Source organism: Urocitellus parryii, chromosome 5 (genome assembly GCF_045843805.1).
Source record: "Urocitellus parryii isolate mUroPar1 chromosome 5, mUroPar1.hap1, whole genome shotgun sequence".
Taxonomy (NCBI): domain Eukaryota; kingdom Metazoa; phylum Chordata; class Mammalia; order Rodentia; family Sciuridae; genus Urocitellus; species Urocitellus parryii.
The window spans coordinates 134,030,058-134,048,231 of NC_135535.1; the positions used below are offsets into that span (position 1 = coordinate 134,030,058).

An 18,174-nucleotide genomic window follows, 5' to 3' on the forward strand; every position below is an offset into this window, starting at 1 on the left:
GAACTAGTTTTTTCTAGGATCAATGTCACCATTATGAGGATATGGGAGGTGATATGTTAACAAGGCCTGGGAAAAAAGTCTTACAATGCATCTTACCTTCTTGCCATGTGAAGTAGGAGGAATATCATGCAAGCTCTTTACTTTCATATTTTTTGCACAAGTGTTCCAAACTGTATTTTCTGCTTCATTATCAGAATCACTGATGTCTAGCAACGTTAGATTTCCGTGCTTATTTTGGTCATATTTTGCTTTTATGAAAAAAAAAAAAAACAAAGTAAAACACTCATGAAATGTTCTCTAACTTCAAATTGATAAACGGCACAAAAATGAGCAGTCTCAAAGAGATTACCATCATTTCTGGATTGCCAAAAATATTTACGAACTTCTCCTTTCCCTTCACGGACAGTCTAGAAAGGGAAAAAGGATAAAAACATGGTAACTGTAATGAGCACGTCTTACATACACTTTCTTCTCTGAAGGGCACAGATCATTTTCTAAAACAGACGACATATGAGGCCACAAAGCACCAGTTAATACATCAAAAACATGAGACGTGGTTCCTGGCATGCCATCAGATAATGGAATGAAATTAGAAAGAAACAATACAATAAAAAATAAAAGCTATTCTAACACCTCTAGAGTAAATAATAGTACAGCATGGATGATATCTAAGAATACTTAAAAGTGAGAATAAAGACACAACATATCTAAACACTTAGACACTATAAAGAGTAAAGAGAAAGAAAATACAAATGAATAAATTTACAGGCACAAATATAGATCTTACAACAGACACGTTTCCGAAATTCAAAGACAATTAAGGACTATATTAAAAAGTTAAATACTAATAAATGGGAAATCCAGAGCACTATTTTGATAATTTACATTACAAAAAGTAGAAAATGTAAAAGAATTGGATAGAGTTCTAGAAATGTATGTCATACAAAAATAGAATCAAAAGGATACTGAAAATCTAAACAGACAAGCAGCATGCAATTATATTGAACTAGTAATAATCAGCCTTCCAAAAGCAAAAGCTCAGGACCACAGAGATTCATGGCTGAATTGTTTCAGACCTTCCAATAAGAACCAACACTGATGCTCCCCCAAAGATAACAAGGGATATAAAAGGGAAGAAACTGGAAAATGCATTCAATGAGGTAAAATCACACTTACAGAAAATTTGGATAATAAAACAAAAGGGAAAGAAACAGATTTAATAATATTCATTTTGAAGATATTTGCAAAAACCTTCATGAAATACTGCAAAACAATTTCAACAACATATTTCCATAATTATATACAATAAAATTCATGAATGGTTTAACAATGGAAATCAAGAATTACAGGATACCTCAGAGATACAGGACAGAAGAAGCCTCTAACAAAATTCAATAGTCTTTAATGAGAAGTTTTTAGAACAGAAGACTTCAGAAACTTGCTGTAGTATTATAAGGTCTGTGTATTCCAAATCCAAAGTAAAGGGCATATTGAATGGTGGAAAATCTATGACATTTTCTCTAGATTCAGAACTAAGGATGAGGTGTGCTTGTTCACCAGATCTCACATTTAAAGGCACTCAATGAAATTTTATTCAGAGCAATTAGAAAGAGGAAGTGAATAAAAAGTAAGAAGTCAATTAGACAGGAAAAGTAAATAAAAAGTTAAGAAGTCAAATTATTGTGTACAGATCATGTGATCCTCTTTGAGAACATTCTCAAGGCTCTACCAGAAGAAGTTAAAATGGGATATAGAATTTTAGCAATTTCAGGAATAAAAATAACTTCACAATACAAATATGAAGAATACATCCATACAATAAAAACAACCACACTGAAACTGAAATTAGAATAACATCTCCATTTATAGCACAAGCAAAATCATACGTAGGAGTAATCCAATTCAAAGAGGCAAATAGCAGAGTGATAAAATGAAATTAAAGAAGTCTCAAGAGCAAAAAGAAGAAGAAAAATAAATCATCAGAAAACAGATAATATCTAATATTCAAGAAAAGGCAGACGATGTTGGGAACATATCTGTATTCAGAAAGTGATTTTATGCAATTTCTATCAAACCTCTGATGGTATTCATGGAACTGGAAAAAAATTATCCTGAAATTCATCTCATTGAAAAAAAGACCAAAAATTGAAAATAAAAATTGAAACATAAGAGCAATGCAGAATGCAATATAATACAGAATTTCAAAGTATAACACAGAGCAATAGTAAGGAAAACAGCATGACCCTGACATTAAAACAAACCAGAACTGACTGAAAACGCAAAGACAGATCCACAAATTTGCAGTCATCTGATTCCGGGACAGAAATGTCAAGAACAAATGCATGGAAAAAGAAAGTTTCTTGAAAAAGGACCTGGCAACAAAGGAAATGATAAAGAGATTGAAGAATGAACCTACAGAAGAGGAGAAAATCTTATCTACAACTCCCCTGAGAGGGAATAAATAAGAATATATAAAGAATACAAAACATTTAATATCATGAACACAATTAAGTCAATGAATAAGAACTAAGCAAACATTTCTCAAGAGAAGAAACATAAATGATTAAATATGTAAGAAAAGAGGATCAAAATATCTAGTGATCAAGGAAATGCAAGTCAAAACTACAGAGATTTTCCTCTGAATTCAGTTAGGATGTTAAATATCAAGAATATAGACAATAAAGGTCAGAGAGAATTTGGAGAAAAGGTACACTCACACATTGTTGGTGGGATGACAAGTTAGTGCAAACACTCTGGGAGGGAGAATGGAGATTTCTCAAAAAAATGGGAATGAAACCACCATGTGGAGATATACTCCTCTGTGTTTGTCCAAAGTGGTAAAATCAGCAGACAAATGGGGATACAAATACATCAATGTCTATAGCAAAACAAGTAGCCAAGATGTACTGAATGGAATATAAATGTGGTATATATACATAGAAAAGTTTTACTCTGTCTTTTTGAATGAGATTTTTCTATCAGCCAATAAATGGATGAAATTGGAGAATGTCGTACAAAATACAATAAGTGAAATGAGAAAATCAAGCAAAGAAAAGTTCTCTCTCATAGGCAAAGCTAAAGCAATAGAAGAAGAACAATGATGGAATGGATATCATGAAGTTAAGGGAAGATTAGTGTAGTAGAAAATGACTGATGGGGAAGGAGAAAGGTTAGATTCGTAGAGGGAATGTGCAAAGAATGTGACATAATTACTTGAGGTCCATGTGTAAGTATATCATGGTGACCTCCACTTTTATGTATCTCAATAAGCACTGATTAAAAATTAAGAATTAAAGGAGTGTAAAGGTATCTAGTAGAGGAGAGGAAGGTGAGGGAGGAGAAAAAGGAAAGGGAGGAACCTGGGTCTGAAATGGTACCAACAAAATGCATGTATGATTATATCACAATGAACTCAACTCATGTTCAACCATAAGGCACTTTATAGAAAAACACATGGTATTGGTTAAAATGGATATCCATATGTTGAAGAATGATATAGATCTCTATATCTCCCCATGCACAAGACAACACAAAGCAGATACAAAATATAGATTCAGAGTAGATGTGCTGCTAATGCTTCTAGATAATCCGGGGAAACATCTCATCATATAACTAGACTAAGGCTTTACGAACAGGAATATTATAGCAGAGGAAATAATAGCAAAATGACACAAACAGAAGTGCACTCAAATAAAATCTTTAGAAGAGCAAATGAAACTATTAAAGTAAGGAGAAAGTTTATTGCATGGAGGAAAATCCTTGCTGGTTAATCTTTGACAAAGGACTGGTATAATAAGTATAAAATAAGACTGAAATTTAGCACTGGAAATAAAAACAACCCATTTAATCAATGGCACATGAACAGAGAGGTCAGAAAGGAAAATATATAATTGCTCAGCATTTATATGAAGTGCTATTCACTGTCTTTAGCCATCAGGAACATGCAAATCAAAATTGAATTCAGAGTCTATCTTACCCATTCAGAAAGTCAATATTTAAGAATACAAGAAATAAACTATAATGATGATATGGAGAATAGGAATTCTTCAACATTATTGTTGAGGATGAATATTATTTTTTGTTGATTTTTTAAATAAATGACAGCAGAATGCATCACAATTCTTATTACACATATACAGTACAATTTTTCATATCTCTAGTTGTATATAAAGTAGGTTGACACCAATTCATGCCTTTCTTTATATTTGTACTTTGGATAATGATGTCTATCACATTCCACCATCCTTGCTAATGCCCTGCCCTCTCCTTTTCCCTCCCACTCCTCTGCCCTATCTAGAATTAATCTGTAAGTATGAATATTATTATAGACACTATGGAAATCAGGAGGGTGGTTACTCCTAAAACTAGAAAGACAAATTATATTTCTTTCACTTCTTAGTTGAAATGAATTTCAAGTGTTTCAATAGACTCTCGTCTACAGTTCCTGCTAATCTTCACTTCTCTAATTTTGTCGTTTGCAGTATATGTCCTTTGTTTTCACTCTTATTCAATCTACACAGTTACCTTGCTCTTCTTTAAAGACTACTTCCTAATTTTTTGCCTTCTAACCTTAAGATTCACCTAGCTTTCAGCTATTCATTTGGTTTTCTTTCTACTTCTTTCCTTCCTCAACAGCGTACATGAAAATTTTTTCTTCTACCAACATCTACAAATCTCAATCCTGCACATAATTCTTTCTTGGTGCTATACTCATTTGCTATTGTGAACTACTAGGGGCCTTATATTTCTTTTTAGGATCAGTATTACCATTATAAGGATATGGAGGATGATATGTTAAAAAGGGGGAGTGGGAAAATTTTGTTACAAGGAGCCTTACCTTCATGTCAGGTGAGGAAGGAGGAGTACCATGGAAGCTCTTAACTTTGATTCTTCTGGCATGACCAGTCCAAAATATACATTCTGCTCCTTTATCAGAATCACCATTGTTGTCACATGAGGCTTGATTTGTTTGCTTGTCCTGGTCACATTTTGCTTTCATGATAAAAAACAAAGTAAAATATATGTGAAACTCTGTAATTTCAAGTCATTAACACCACAAGAATGGAAAGTATTCAAAGAGATTACCATCATTCTTGGATTGCCAAAAATAATTACTAACTTCTCCTTTTTCTTCACAGACAGTCTAGGAAGAAAAAAACATGATAAGTGTAATGAGCAAGCATTACATAAAAGTTCTTCTCAGCAACACACAGATCATTTTATAAAATACACCACATCTGAGGCCACAAAGCATCGCTCAGTCCATCCAAATAATTGGAAACTTACCGTGCATCCCATCAGATCATCATAGAATGAAATTAGAAATCAACAACATAATAAAAAAATAAAAGCTTCTCTAACAAATATAAACTAAATGCATGCTACTGATTGACCAAAGGATAGCAGAAGACATCATGGACAAAATATAATACTTAAATGTAAGAGAGAATAGACACACAACATATCCAAAACTCAGAGGCATTATGAAAGTGGTTCAATGAGGAGAGCCCAGAACACTGATTTAATTCATTACAAGAATAGAAACTCCCCAAATAAATAACCTAAGTAATAGAAAAAGAAGAACAAATCAACACTAAATGCAGCACAAGATGGGAAAAAATTAAAATCAGAGGCAAGATCCATGAAATGGAAACAACAAAACATTTTCTAAAACAACAATGATACAAAAAGTTGGTCTTTTTTAAAAAATAAGATAAAATGGATAAACCTTAAGCCATGCTTATTAGAGAAAGAGGAAAAAATACAATTGTCTAAAATTTATGGTGTATAAGTAAATATCAAACAGACAACTTTAGATTGGAATAGAGAGGCTAATCAGAAAATATTTGCAAAACTTATACTCCAATCACATAGAAAATCATAAAGACATTGATAAATTTCTACATTAAGATTACCTCCCCAAACCGAGCCTTGACAACACAGAAAATTAAAAGATCAATTTCAAGCTATGAAATAGAAGATACTATTCAAAGCCCAGCCACAATGAAAAGCAAAAGCACACAATGGGATCTCAATGGATTTCAACCAGACCTTCAATGAAGAATTAACATCAATCCTCTTCAAAGTATTCTATGAAGAAAAAAATGGATGTGACACATCAAAACTCCTCTATGAAGTTAGAATCACACTGATTCCAAAATCAGACAAAGACACATCAAGGAAACAAAACGTCAGGCCAATAATCCTAATGTACATAAAAGGAAATTTGTTTTGTTTTGTTTTAAACAGCATACTACAGGGACAAGTCATATCAATGTTTATAGCACCAGAATACACCATAGCTAAACTGTGGATCCAACCTAGATGCCCTTCAGTGAGTGGATGAATGGATAAAAAAAGTGTGGCATACACAATGGAATATTACTCAGCAGTAAAAGAATAAAATCATGGCATTTACAGGTAATGGATGGCGTTAGACAAGGTAATGTTAACTAAGTTAGCTAATCCCCAAAAAACCAAATGCTGAATGTTTTCTCTGATATAAGGAGGCTGACTCATAGTGGGGTAGGTAGAGGGACCTTGGGTGGAATAGATGCATTGTAGATAGGGAAGAGAGGTGGGAGAGAAAGGGAGAGGGCAGGGGATTAGCAAGGATGGTGGAATGTGATGGACAGTATTATTTAAAGTACATGAATGAAGGCAAAAAATGGGTGTCAACTTACTTTATATACAGAGATATTAAAAATCATGGTATACATGAATAATAAGAATCATAATACAAAAAAAAACAAAGTACATGTATAAAGACAGGAATTAGCATGAACATACTTTATATTCAAAGATATGAAAAATTGTGCTCTATATGTGTAATAAGAATAGTAATGCATACTGCTGTTGTGTATTTAAAAAAATCAATTAAATAGAAAATATATATAAGGAAATGTTCTTAAAAAATACTGGTAAATTGCACAGTAAACACATGAAAAAGAAGTCCACTACAAGCAAGTGCGTTGCACTCTAGGGATGGAATGTTGGCTGAACATAGGGAAAACAACCCTTATCATTTACCACATCATGACACAAAAAGACAAGAACATCATGAGTATCTCAATAGAAGCAGAAAAAGCATTTAACAAAATAAAAGTTAAAACACAAGAAACCAGGAAGAGTAAAAACATACCACAATATTGTGAAATATATTTATACTAAAACCAAGGCCAACCTCATTCTATATAGAGACAAACTTAAAGCATTACTTCTAAAAACTGGAAAATGTCAGGGATGCCTGCTTTTACCACTTCTGTTCAAAATACTCCTTTGTCACTCTAACCAGAGCTATTATCCACAAAAGAGAAAGAAGAGGCATACATCCAGGAAAAGAAGACCTAACACTATGCTCTATTTCACAATGACATGATTCTCAGTTTACAAGACCCAAGAAACTGCACCTGAAAACTTCTGAAACTCATGGACAAATGCAGCAAACTAGCAGGAAACAATCAAAACCCATAAACCACTTTCATGGGAGTAAACTAAAACAATTCATGACCATTTAAGCCAGCACTGCTGAAGGTAATCAAAGAAATCCTACATATAAAAAAGATTAAAAAAACAGAGCATGCGAAAGAATAAATGTCACTAGAGTAGGTAAGCAACTGTGAATTATGGGTGACTCCAATGTTAAAAGAAAGCAAAGCACCATGAAAAAAATACATACCTGTCTACCATTTACACTAAATGTAAATGGGCTTCATGATTCAATTAAAAGACATTAAGTGGAATACTGAAGGAAAATATCAAGACACAACTGTATGTTTCTGTCAGAAAAAAAAAAATCACATTCAAAGAGACTCTCAGAATATTTCCATTTCATACAAATGGAAGCCAAATGCAAGGAGCACTGGCTCTTCTCATATTTGCCAAAGCAGACTTCAAACCACAAAGAACCAGACATGACAAGGAGATTACTACCTACTGGTAAAAGGAATAATTTATCAAGAAGTTTTAATGGCTTTAAAGATATCAGTGCCCCTAATTTCATGCAAAAATATTTTTAAAGTGAAAAAACAGATGAACATCAATTTAATACGTGTGGGTCACTACAATTGATCACTCTAACAAATAGAGTGATCATCCAGAAAAAAAAAAAATCAACAAAAATTACAGACTTCAGGCGTACATTTGATCAAAAGGACTTTAAAATGTCTACAGAATATTTACTCAGATAATAGTAGAATATTCACCATTCTCATAGAATGTTCTCATAAACAGGTTCCAGAGTAGGCTATAAAGGCTATTCCTAGCATATACACAAAGCAATTCCTCACACATCATCTGATGATATTAAAATAATATTTCAAACTGAGACCAAAAAAAAAAAAAAACACAGAAACAGTACACCTTCTTAGAGAATGAGCAATACACTTTTACCCAATGTATGGCTCATCCACAAATCAGGTCAGAGAAATATTAAAAGACCCATAAAATCAATTAAAAAGAGAAACATAATCCAGATCTAGAGGGTACAATGAAAGCAGTGGTAAGATGGAAATTTATAAATGTGGCTACATACCATAAAAAATAACAGGGATCTCAACTAAATGAACTACAGTGGAATCTCCAGGACTTAGAGAAACAAGAACAATACAACTCCAATTCCAGTAGAAACAAAGGAATGATAAATATTAGTATAAAAATTAATAACATGGAAAATGTTTGAAAAAATACCAAGGATCAATGGAACCAAGAGTTGGTTTTTGAAAAGATAAACAAGATTGATAAAGCCTGCACCAAACCAAACCAAGTAAAGAGAGAGAAGATATAAATGAATAAATTTAAGACAAAAGAAGTGGATCTTACAACACACCTTTCTGAAATCCTGAGGAAAATTAAGGACTACATTGAAAAGTTAAATGCCAATAAATTCAGAGAATGTTAGGATGATTTACATTATGAAATTTAGAATATGTGGAAGTAGCAGATAAATGTCTCTCTCTATATGACCTACAAAAATTGATTCAAGAGAATAACTGGAAATTTAACAGACCAATAATATGTCATCATATTGAAGCAGTTATGAAAAGCTTTTCAAAAAATGCAAGTACCAGAGAGATTCATGGCTGAATTTTGCCAGATCATCAGATGAGAACTAACACAGCTACTCCCCCAAAGATTACATGTGATAGAAATGAAGGACACTGGCAAAAGCATTTTAGGAGGGCAATATCATGAAGGCAATATCACTCTTTTAGGAAAACTGCCTAAGAACAAAACAAGAAAAGAAAAATTTTAATAATATTCTTGAGGAAGATATTTGCAAAACCCTCATGGAATTAATGAAAATAATTCGAATTATTTTAAGCATTATTTAAGCATTATTTAAGCATTGTAAGCATCATACAACAATATAAAATTGGATTAATTAGAAGAATGCAAAATGGTTCAACACATGCAAATCAATAATTGCAGAAAACCACAGAGACACAGACAAGTCTCATTATGACCTCAATAGATATAGAAGAAGCCTCTGACAAAATTCAACAGTCCTTCATGAGATGTCTTAGCAAACAGAGAACAGTAAGAACTTCCCATAGTATTACAAAGTTTATATATTCCAAATCCAAAGTAAAGGGCAAACTGAATGGAGAAAAATCTACAGCATTGCCTCTAAAATCAGAAATAACAATGAGGTGTGCATGTTCACCAGATTTCACATTTCACCAGAGCCCCTGAAATTGTAGTCACAGCAATTAGACAAGGGAAGAAAATTAAAAGAAGTCAAATTATTCCTATGTACAGATTATGTGATCTTCTTTTAGAAGATCCTAAAGTCTCTGCCAGAAGAAGTTAAGATGGGATATAGAACTTTAGCAAACTCTCTGAAAACAACTTCAAAATACAAACATGCATAATATATGTATACAATACAAACAACCCCACTGAGACTGAAATAGGGATAACATCTCCATTTATAGTAGAAGCAAAATCATACATAGGCATAATCCAGTCTAAAGTGGCAAATGGCAAAATCATAAAATGAAATTGAAGAAGTCTCAGTAAGAAAAAAAAAGAGGCATCATAAAATAGAGAAACATCTAATATTATTTTAAAAAGCAGAATTTAATGTTGGGAATATATCTATATTCAGAAAGTGATTCACAGATTTTATGCAATTTCTATCAAACCTCTGATGGTGTTCATGGAACTGGAAAAAATTATCCTGAAATTCTTATCATTGAAAAAAAGACCAAAAATTGAAAATGAAAACTTGAAACATAAGAGGAATGCAGAATGCACTACAGTACACAATTTCAAAGCATAACACAGAGGAATAGATAGGAAAACACATCACCCTGGCATTAAAACAATCAGGACTGACTGAAGACACAGAGACAAATCCACAAATCTGCAGTCAGCTGATTCCTGGACAGAAATGCCAACAACAAATGCATTTTTTTTTAAAGTCCAAGCAATAAAAGAAATGATAAAGAGAGTAAAGAGAAAAATCTATAGAAGAGGATAAAATCTGTCTACAACTCATCTTAGAGGGCATTAATAAGAATATTCACACAATACAAAACACTTAATGCCATAAATACAATTAAGTCAATTAATAAGAACTAAACAAACATTTTTCAATAGAAGAAACACAAAAGATCAAATAAGTAAGAAAAAAATTATCTAAGTATCTACTAATCAAGGATATGCAAGTCAAAACTACACAGAGACTCTAGTCCAATGATGCCCACGGTCTCCCCGCGGATCCTAGCGGCTCCTGAGGCCACTTCGCGGATCTGCTCAACACTCTGGACCCGCGTGCCTTCCCGGAGTGCCTGGTGCAGCCAAGTCGTCCGACGGTACAGGTTCAAGATGTGGCACATGGTGGAGTCCGTGGTCTCCTCCACAGATGCTGCAGGCACGTTGCAGACAGCAATGCTTAGGTCCCCGCGGAGCGTCCTCGGCACCGGGCCCGCCCGGCGGCGCGCACCCGCCAGGGGCAGCCCAGCCTCCGACCGGCCCGGATCTGCGGACGCCGCCCTGCCGCTCCCGCGAGCACTGCGGAGGGGCCGGTGGACAAGAGCTGGGGGCGCCGCGGCATGGGGAGGCTGCACGCCCAGCGGCGGGCCTCGGGATCCCGCGACTTCTGCAGACCAATTCTGGCGAGGCCGCAGGCCCTGCCGCCCCGCAGGTCGCCGCGGCCTCGCGGCTCCCCGACGACAGGCCCACTTCCGGACTTGCGCCCCCGCTTCCGCAAAAAGGCCGGAGGGACTGCGCGAGGCCGCGACCGCGGGGTGGCGGCAGCCTGTGCGGCCCGCGGGCCCCTGTGTCACCCGCGCCGGCCGCCCCATGTGTGACATTTAAGTGGATCTAAGGAAGGTAAGGGGCCAGCACCATAAAGGTCTAGGAGAGGACTACGTTCTCTCCAGAGAGACACTTGTCTACCATTCATCTCCTCATATTCTGGAGGGATTGCGAACAGGGTGTGAGATAACATCACCACGACCATTTTATGATTGTGAAATATAATAACACATTCAAATATATGCCTACACATTTTAGATACTTAATAAATCTCATCACTTCCCTTCTTAGTAAGAGTTCAAATAATTGTTTCATCTTAGTACTAATGAAAATGATTAAGATAGTTATAGTTTTGGAACTGTGCACCTTTGTTATACAGAATAGAGGGTTTCACTGTGGCGTATTTTCATATGTGTGTAAGTTAGTGTGAAGCATATCACTCCCAAAATATAGCCTTAGCATCTCCTCCTCCTTCAGTTTTCTCTCTTCTCCCTTTTCACTAATTGTCTTCTCTCAAATTTGGTGATGAACCTTTCCACTAATGACATGCTCCTTTCTGTGTCTGGCTTATTTGATTCAATAGGGTGCTGTCCAGTTCCATCAATTTTTCTGCTACATGACGCAATTCTTAGGTCTGAAAACTAGTCCATTGTGTGTACACTGACTATTGTTTTTCTGTAAATAGTGGGGCATGTTATTGCTGAGCCAATTGATATTTGTCTTTTTAGTTTTAGGAGTAACCTCCTAATTCCCATAGTGGGTGTCATAATATGCATCCTCACCAATAACGTTGATGAATTCCTATTCCCCAATCATCATTGGTGTTTATTTCTTGAATTCTTGAATATTGCCTTTATGAATGGGGTAAGATAGACTCTGAATTGAATTTTGATTTGCATGTCCCTGATGGCTAAAGACAGTGAATAGCACTTCATATAGAAGCTGAGAAATTATACATTTTCCTTGGTGACCTCTCTGTTTATGTTGCATTGATTAAATGGGTTGTTTGCATTTCCAGTGGTGAATTTCTTACTTGTTTATATATTTAATATACCAATCCTTTATCAAAGATTAGCCAGCAAGGATTGCCCTCTATGCTATAAACTTTCTCCTCACTATATTGGTGGGTCCCTTTGGTCTTATGAAAATTTTACTTTGATGCACTTCTGTTTGTGTCTTTGTGCTATTATTTCCTCTGCTCTAATATTTCTGTTCATAAAGCCTTAGTCTGTGGTACATGATGAGATGTTTCCCTGGATTACCTAGAAGCATTAGTAGCATTCCTATTACTCAATCTATGTTTTGTATCCATTTTGTGTTGTCTTGTGCATGGGGAGATATAGAGATCTATATCCATTCAACATATGGATATCCATTTTAACCAATACCATGTGTTTTTCTATAAAGTGCCTTATGGTTGAACATAAGTTGAGTTCATTGTGATATAATCATACATGCATTTTGTTGGCACCATTTCAGACCCGAGTTCCTCCCTTTCCTTTCTCTCCTCCCTAACCTTCCTCTCCTCTACTGGACACCCTTCCACTCCTTTATTTTTAAATTTTTTATCAGTGCTTATTGAGATACATAAAGGTGGAGGTCACCATAATATTCTTCCACATGCACATTCAGTAATTATGTCACATTCATTGCCTATTCCCTCCACAAATCTAACCCTTCTACTACCCCATCAATCATTTTCTACTTCACTAATCTTTCCTTAACTTTGTGATATCCATTCCACTATTGTTTTTCTTAGGTTGCTTTAGCTTTTGCCTATGAGAGAAAACTTGTCTTTGCTTGATTTTCTCATTTGACTTATTGCATTTTGTGTGACATTCCCAATTCCATCTATTTATTGGCTCATGGCTAAATCTCATTGGAAAAGAGAGTAAAACTTTTCTATGTATATATACCACATTTATATTCCATTCAGTACATTAAAGACTACTTCCTATTTTTCTGCCTTCTAACATTCAAATTCACCTTTCAGCTATTCATTTGGTTTCTTTCTACTTCTTTCCCTCCACAACAGCATACATGACAATCTTTTCTTCTACCAACATCTACAAATCTCAATCCTGCACATAATTCTTTCTTGGTGCTATACACATTTGCTATTGTGAACTACTAGGGGCCTTATATTTCTTTTTAGGATCAGTATCACCATTATAAGGATATGGAGGATGATATGTTAAAAAGGGGGAGTGGGAAAATTTTGTTACAAGGAGCCTTACCTTCATGTCAGGTGAGGAAGGAGGAGTACCATGGAAGCTCTTAACTTTGATTCTTCTGACAGGAGCAGTCCAAAATATACATTCTGCTCCTTTACCAGAATCATTGTTGTCACGTAAGGCTTGATTTTCTTCCTTGTCCTGGTCACATTTTGCTTTCATGAAAAAAAAGGAAAATACACATGAAACTCTCTGTAACTTCAAGTCAATAAACAGTCCAGGAATGGAAAGTCACCAAAGAGATTACCATCATCTTCTGCTTTTCTTTCACAGTCAGTCTAGAAAGGGAAAAACATAATAAATCTAAGGAGCAAGCATTACAAACAGGTTCTTCTCAGAAACACACAGATCATTTTATAAAATAAACCACATCCGAGGCCACAAAGCATCTCTAAGTCATTCAAAAAATTAGAAAATTACCTTGCATTCCATCAGATCATCATGGAATGAAATTAGAAAGCAACAACATAATAAAATATAAAAGCTTCTCTAATAACTATAAGCTAAATAATATGCTACTGAATGACTGAAGGATAGCAGAGGATGTCATGGATAAAATATAAGGATATATAAAATAAATGAGAATAGTCACACAACATATCCAAAACACTGAGACATTATGAAGGTGATTCTATGAGGAGAACTCAGAGCACTGATTTCATTCATTAAAAGAATAAAAATTCTCCAAATAAATAACCTAAGATTACATCCCATAGCCCTAGAAAAAAGAAGAGCAAATTAACACTAAATGTAGCACAAGATGAAAAATAATTAAAATCAGGGTCAAGTCAATGAAATGGAAACAAAAAAAAGTTTCTAATATAACAATGATACAAAAAGTTGTTCCTTTTAAAAAAATAGATAAAATTTATAAACCTTAAGCCATGCTAATCAGAGAAAGAAGGAAAAAAATTCAATTTTCTAAAATTTATGATGTATACGGAAATATCACCACAGACAACATTGGATTGTAATACAGAGGCTAATCAGAAAATATTTTGAAATCTTATACTCCGATCACATAGAAAATTATAAAGACATTGAGAAATTTCTACATTAAGATTACCTACCCAAACAGAGCCTAGACAACATAGAAAATTTAAAGATCAATTTCAAGCAATAAAATAAAAGATATTATTGAAAGCCCAGCCACAAAGAAGAGCCAAGGACACAATGGAATCTCAACTGATTTCAACCAGATCTTCAATGAAGAATTAACATCAATCCTCTCCAAATTATTCTATGGAAAAAAAAAGTAGAGGGACACTTCCAAACTCCTTCTATGAAGCTAGAATCATGCTGATTTCAAAATCAGACATAAGACACATCAAGGAAACAAAAATTCAGTCCAATAAGTCTGATATATATAAAAGGAAATGTTCTTAATAAAATACTGGGAAATTGGATACCAAAACACATGAATAAGATAGTGCACCACAAGCAAGTGGTTTTCACTCCAGGGATGCAATGTTGGCCAATCATAGGGAAAACAACCAATGTAATTCATCACATCATGACACAAAAACACAAGAATCCCATAACTATCTCAATAGAAGCACAAAAAGCATCTGACAAGGTTAAAATTAAAACACCAGAAACCAGGAGAATAAAAACATACCTCAGAGAGATTCATGGCTGAATTCTGCCAGACCATCAAATGACAACTAATAATGATGCACCCCCAAAGATTACATGGGAGAGAAAAGAAGGAGACTGGCAAAACACATAATATTTGCGAAATTATAGGAAAACTGAATAAGAAGAAACAAGGAAAGAAAATTATTTAATTATATACTTGAGGAAGATATTTGCAAAAACCCTCATGGAATACTTGAAGACAATTTCATCAACACATTTAATCATCATAGAACAACATAACATTCAATTAATTAGAAGAATGCAAAATGGTTCAACATATGCAAATCAATGCAGTACACCACATACACAATAGAGGACAAAAATCTCATGATCATTACAATAGAAGTAAAAAAAGCCTCTGACAAAATTCTACCATTCCTCATGAGAAAAGTCCTAAGAAACAAAGGACATCAAGAACTTGTTATAGTTTTACAACAGTCATGTATGGCAAAGGCAAAGCCAAAGCCAATGGCATACTGAATGGTGAAAATCTATGGCATTTCTCCTAAAATCAGAAACAAGAATAAGCTCTGCATGCTCACTACTCCTATACAAAATAGCACCTGAAATTTCAGTCAGAGCAATTAGACAAGGGAAGCAAATAAAAAGTAAGAAGTCAAATTATCCCTTTTTACATATTATGTGATCCTCTTTTAGAAGATCTTAATGGCTCTCCCAGAAGAAGTTAAGATGGGATAAACAAACTTAGCAAAGTAGCTGAAAACAAAATCAACATGCAAACATAAATGATATATGTATACAATAAAATGAATGAAATCACAATAACAACTCCACTCACAATAGAAATAAATTTATACATAGGAATTAACCAAGCTAAGAGATTTTATAACAATTCAAAGAAAACTGCATAATGATAAAAAGGAAATTGTACAAGATAAAAGAAAATATAGAGACCTCTAATATTCATGAAAAGACAATACTGAGAAAACATCCACATACATAAAGTGGTACAGAGTTTATGCAGTCCCTAGCAAACCTCCAATGACAGCTCGGAAGGCTGAGACATGAAGATCAAAAGTTCAAAACCAGTCTCAGGAATGGTGAGCACTAAGCAACTCAGTGAGACCCTGCCTCTAAATAAAATAGAAAATAGGGCTGGGGCTGGGGCTCACTAGTTGAGTGCCCTTGAGTTCAATCCCTGGTACCAAAATAAAATAAATAAGTACAGAAACTTCTATACTTTGAATCTTAGAATGTGACATGAGGTCTTGGAGTGAATATGTTAAAACATAACTATGTAAAAACAATCTTGTAATTAATATTGTACAATATGGCGAGAGTCTTTGTTTCTAGAACTGATTATTATTTGTAATATATCCTTCAGATGGACGAAGAGATTTAAATACTCTTTTAATGGAAGTACTCAGAAAACATGGGGGCAATACCATTGTCATACAAATTTTTAAAAACAGATTTAAAATTTCTAAATTTTCATAGTTCTTAACAATATCTAGTGTAAATTTAGAACCAAGGATTGAGAAGGAGAAAAATCTCTACCAAAAATGATGTGATACTAAAATATAAAGTGGCTCAGAGAACAACTACTACAGGCAATGTGCTGTGCAGCTTTCAAACAAAAGTCACCATGATAATTACCAAAACTAATTAATTAAAAATTAATTTAGATCCAAATATCATGTTAGTCACATCAGTAGGACTTAGGTTACAGTAAATAAATTTAAACAAAAATCCCTGACCAAATCTCATTATTTATCTGCAGCTGGAAGGCTCTACATAATCCAGTTCTTGTATCACTACATATTTTCCAGCTGCTACCACCCTTAAGTGCTTGCAGACCATCACTATGTACAAAACTATAAAAATAAAATAAATAAAAATTTCAACTGCACATAACATTGTTTATTTTGCAAAATTCCAACATAAAATAACCAGAAGATCACTGCTAATTGTAATGGTACACACTTCACAAAACAAAATCCATACCAAGAACATTAATTTCACAATGGTGCACTTTACCTTGGTATCAGATTTATTGGTGCCCACATTGTATGTAAGCCCATCTTCGATAGAACCAGATTCCCTGGAAAATCATTAGAGCAAAAATGAAAAACAACATTGAGTGAGCCCAGGTTTTCGAAGAAATAAAAGCTGGTCAATATCTGGATATCACTATATTACATGATTTTTCTAAATTGATGTAATTAACATATGACCTCTGTTATAAAAAACAGTATTTTTACCCTCCTCGACTCTACTTTTCTAATCAATTGAATAGTAAAAGAAGACATACTTAGTTCTGTTTCAAAGGTGATGGCCAGGTTGACAGAGCCTGAGAATAAACCTTTTTAAAAAATGGTCCTGAAGGCTGAACAGAAAATCCAACTAATCAGAGAAATCACTGTTATTACCTGAACTGAAACAAAAACTGGTAACCCAGATGAGGTTTCTACCTCAGATACACTGTCTCTACTCCCTTGTATCTCCAGGAATCAAAGACTAAGCCACATTAACTTGAAAATGGCATGTATAGTTCCTCAGCAGGGAAACAACTTCCTGAAAAGAATCTATTGCTCCCCTTTATCCAGAAATATCATAGGGAGTTACCTGTTCCATTTAAATTGTTTGAAAGATGAACTTACAATAGTAAAAAACAAATGTGTAATGTGTTATTGAGAATACTTTTCCCTGCAAGATGGAGGCATTGTACATTATAAAATGCAACTCATGATCTTATATAGGTCCCACCTTATTCAGTACCACATTAAATACCAAGTAATTCAAAATTCTATAGGCATTCAGACACTCAAGAGGAAAGATTATTGGCAAAGTAGAGTTCTGGAAGTTGTACCTCTGTTTCCCTAAGTACTATCTAAATAACTTTCTCCCTATGGGCTCCCACTCCAAAGGCCCTCTCCTGCAGGACTCAAAGACAATCCCCTACTTTTAACTCTTCATCCTATGAAGATGAAGATTTCTGAAACAAGGTTGGGCTCAAAGGACAAAGTTAGGAGCTCTCTCTTCCTGTTCCTGGAAAATAAGCTAAATGAGTGTCAGTGAC

At 34.5% G+C, this 18,174-nt stretch overlaps 1 protein-coding gene across 1 annotated transcript; it reads right to left on the reverse strand.

Annotated features, from left to right (window-relative positions):
* Nucleotides 1–283: 283 nt before the first annotated feature.
* LOC144255058 (uncharacterized) lies at nt 284–11,309 on the reverse strand. The gene is made up of 5 exons (XM_077799096.1): nt 10,690–11,309; nt 5,116–5,143; nt 4,867–4,992; nt 2,272–2,372; nt 284–407 (listed from the first exon to the last, which is right to left on the reverse strand). The coding sequence occupies exons 1-5, from the start codon at nt 11,307–11,309 to the stop codon at nt 284–286; spliced, it is 999 nt and encodes a 332-aa protein (XP_077655222.1).
* Between the last annotated feature and the right edge of the window lie 6,865 nt (nt 11,310–18,174).

What these genes read in the sequence shown, in the direction of transcription:
- LOC144255058 (XM_077799096.1), bottom strand. Translation starts at nt 11,309, where the DNA reads ATGGGGCGGCCGGCGCGGGTGACACAGGGGCCCGCGGGCCGCACAGGC. An exon ending in GTGGGCATCATTGGACTAGA is followed by an intron (nt 5,144 to 10,689) that starts GTCTCTGTGTAG and finishes TTTTCTTCCTAG; the next exon opens with ACTGTCTGTGAAGAAAAAGG. An exon ending in GATCTGTCTTTGCGTTTTCA is followed by an intron (nt 408 to 2,271) that starts GTCAGTTCTGGT and finishes TTCCCTTTCTAG; the next exon opens with ACTGTCCGTGAAGGGAAAGG.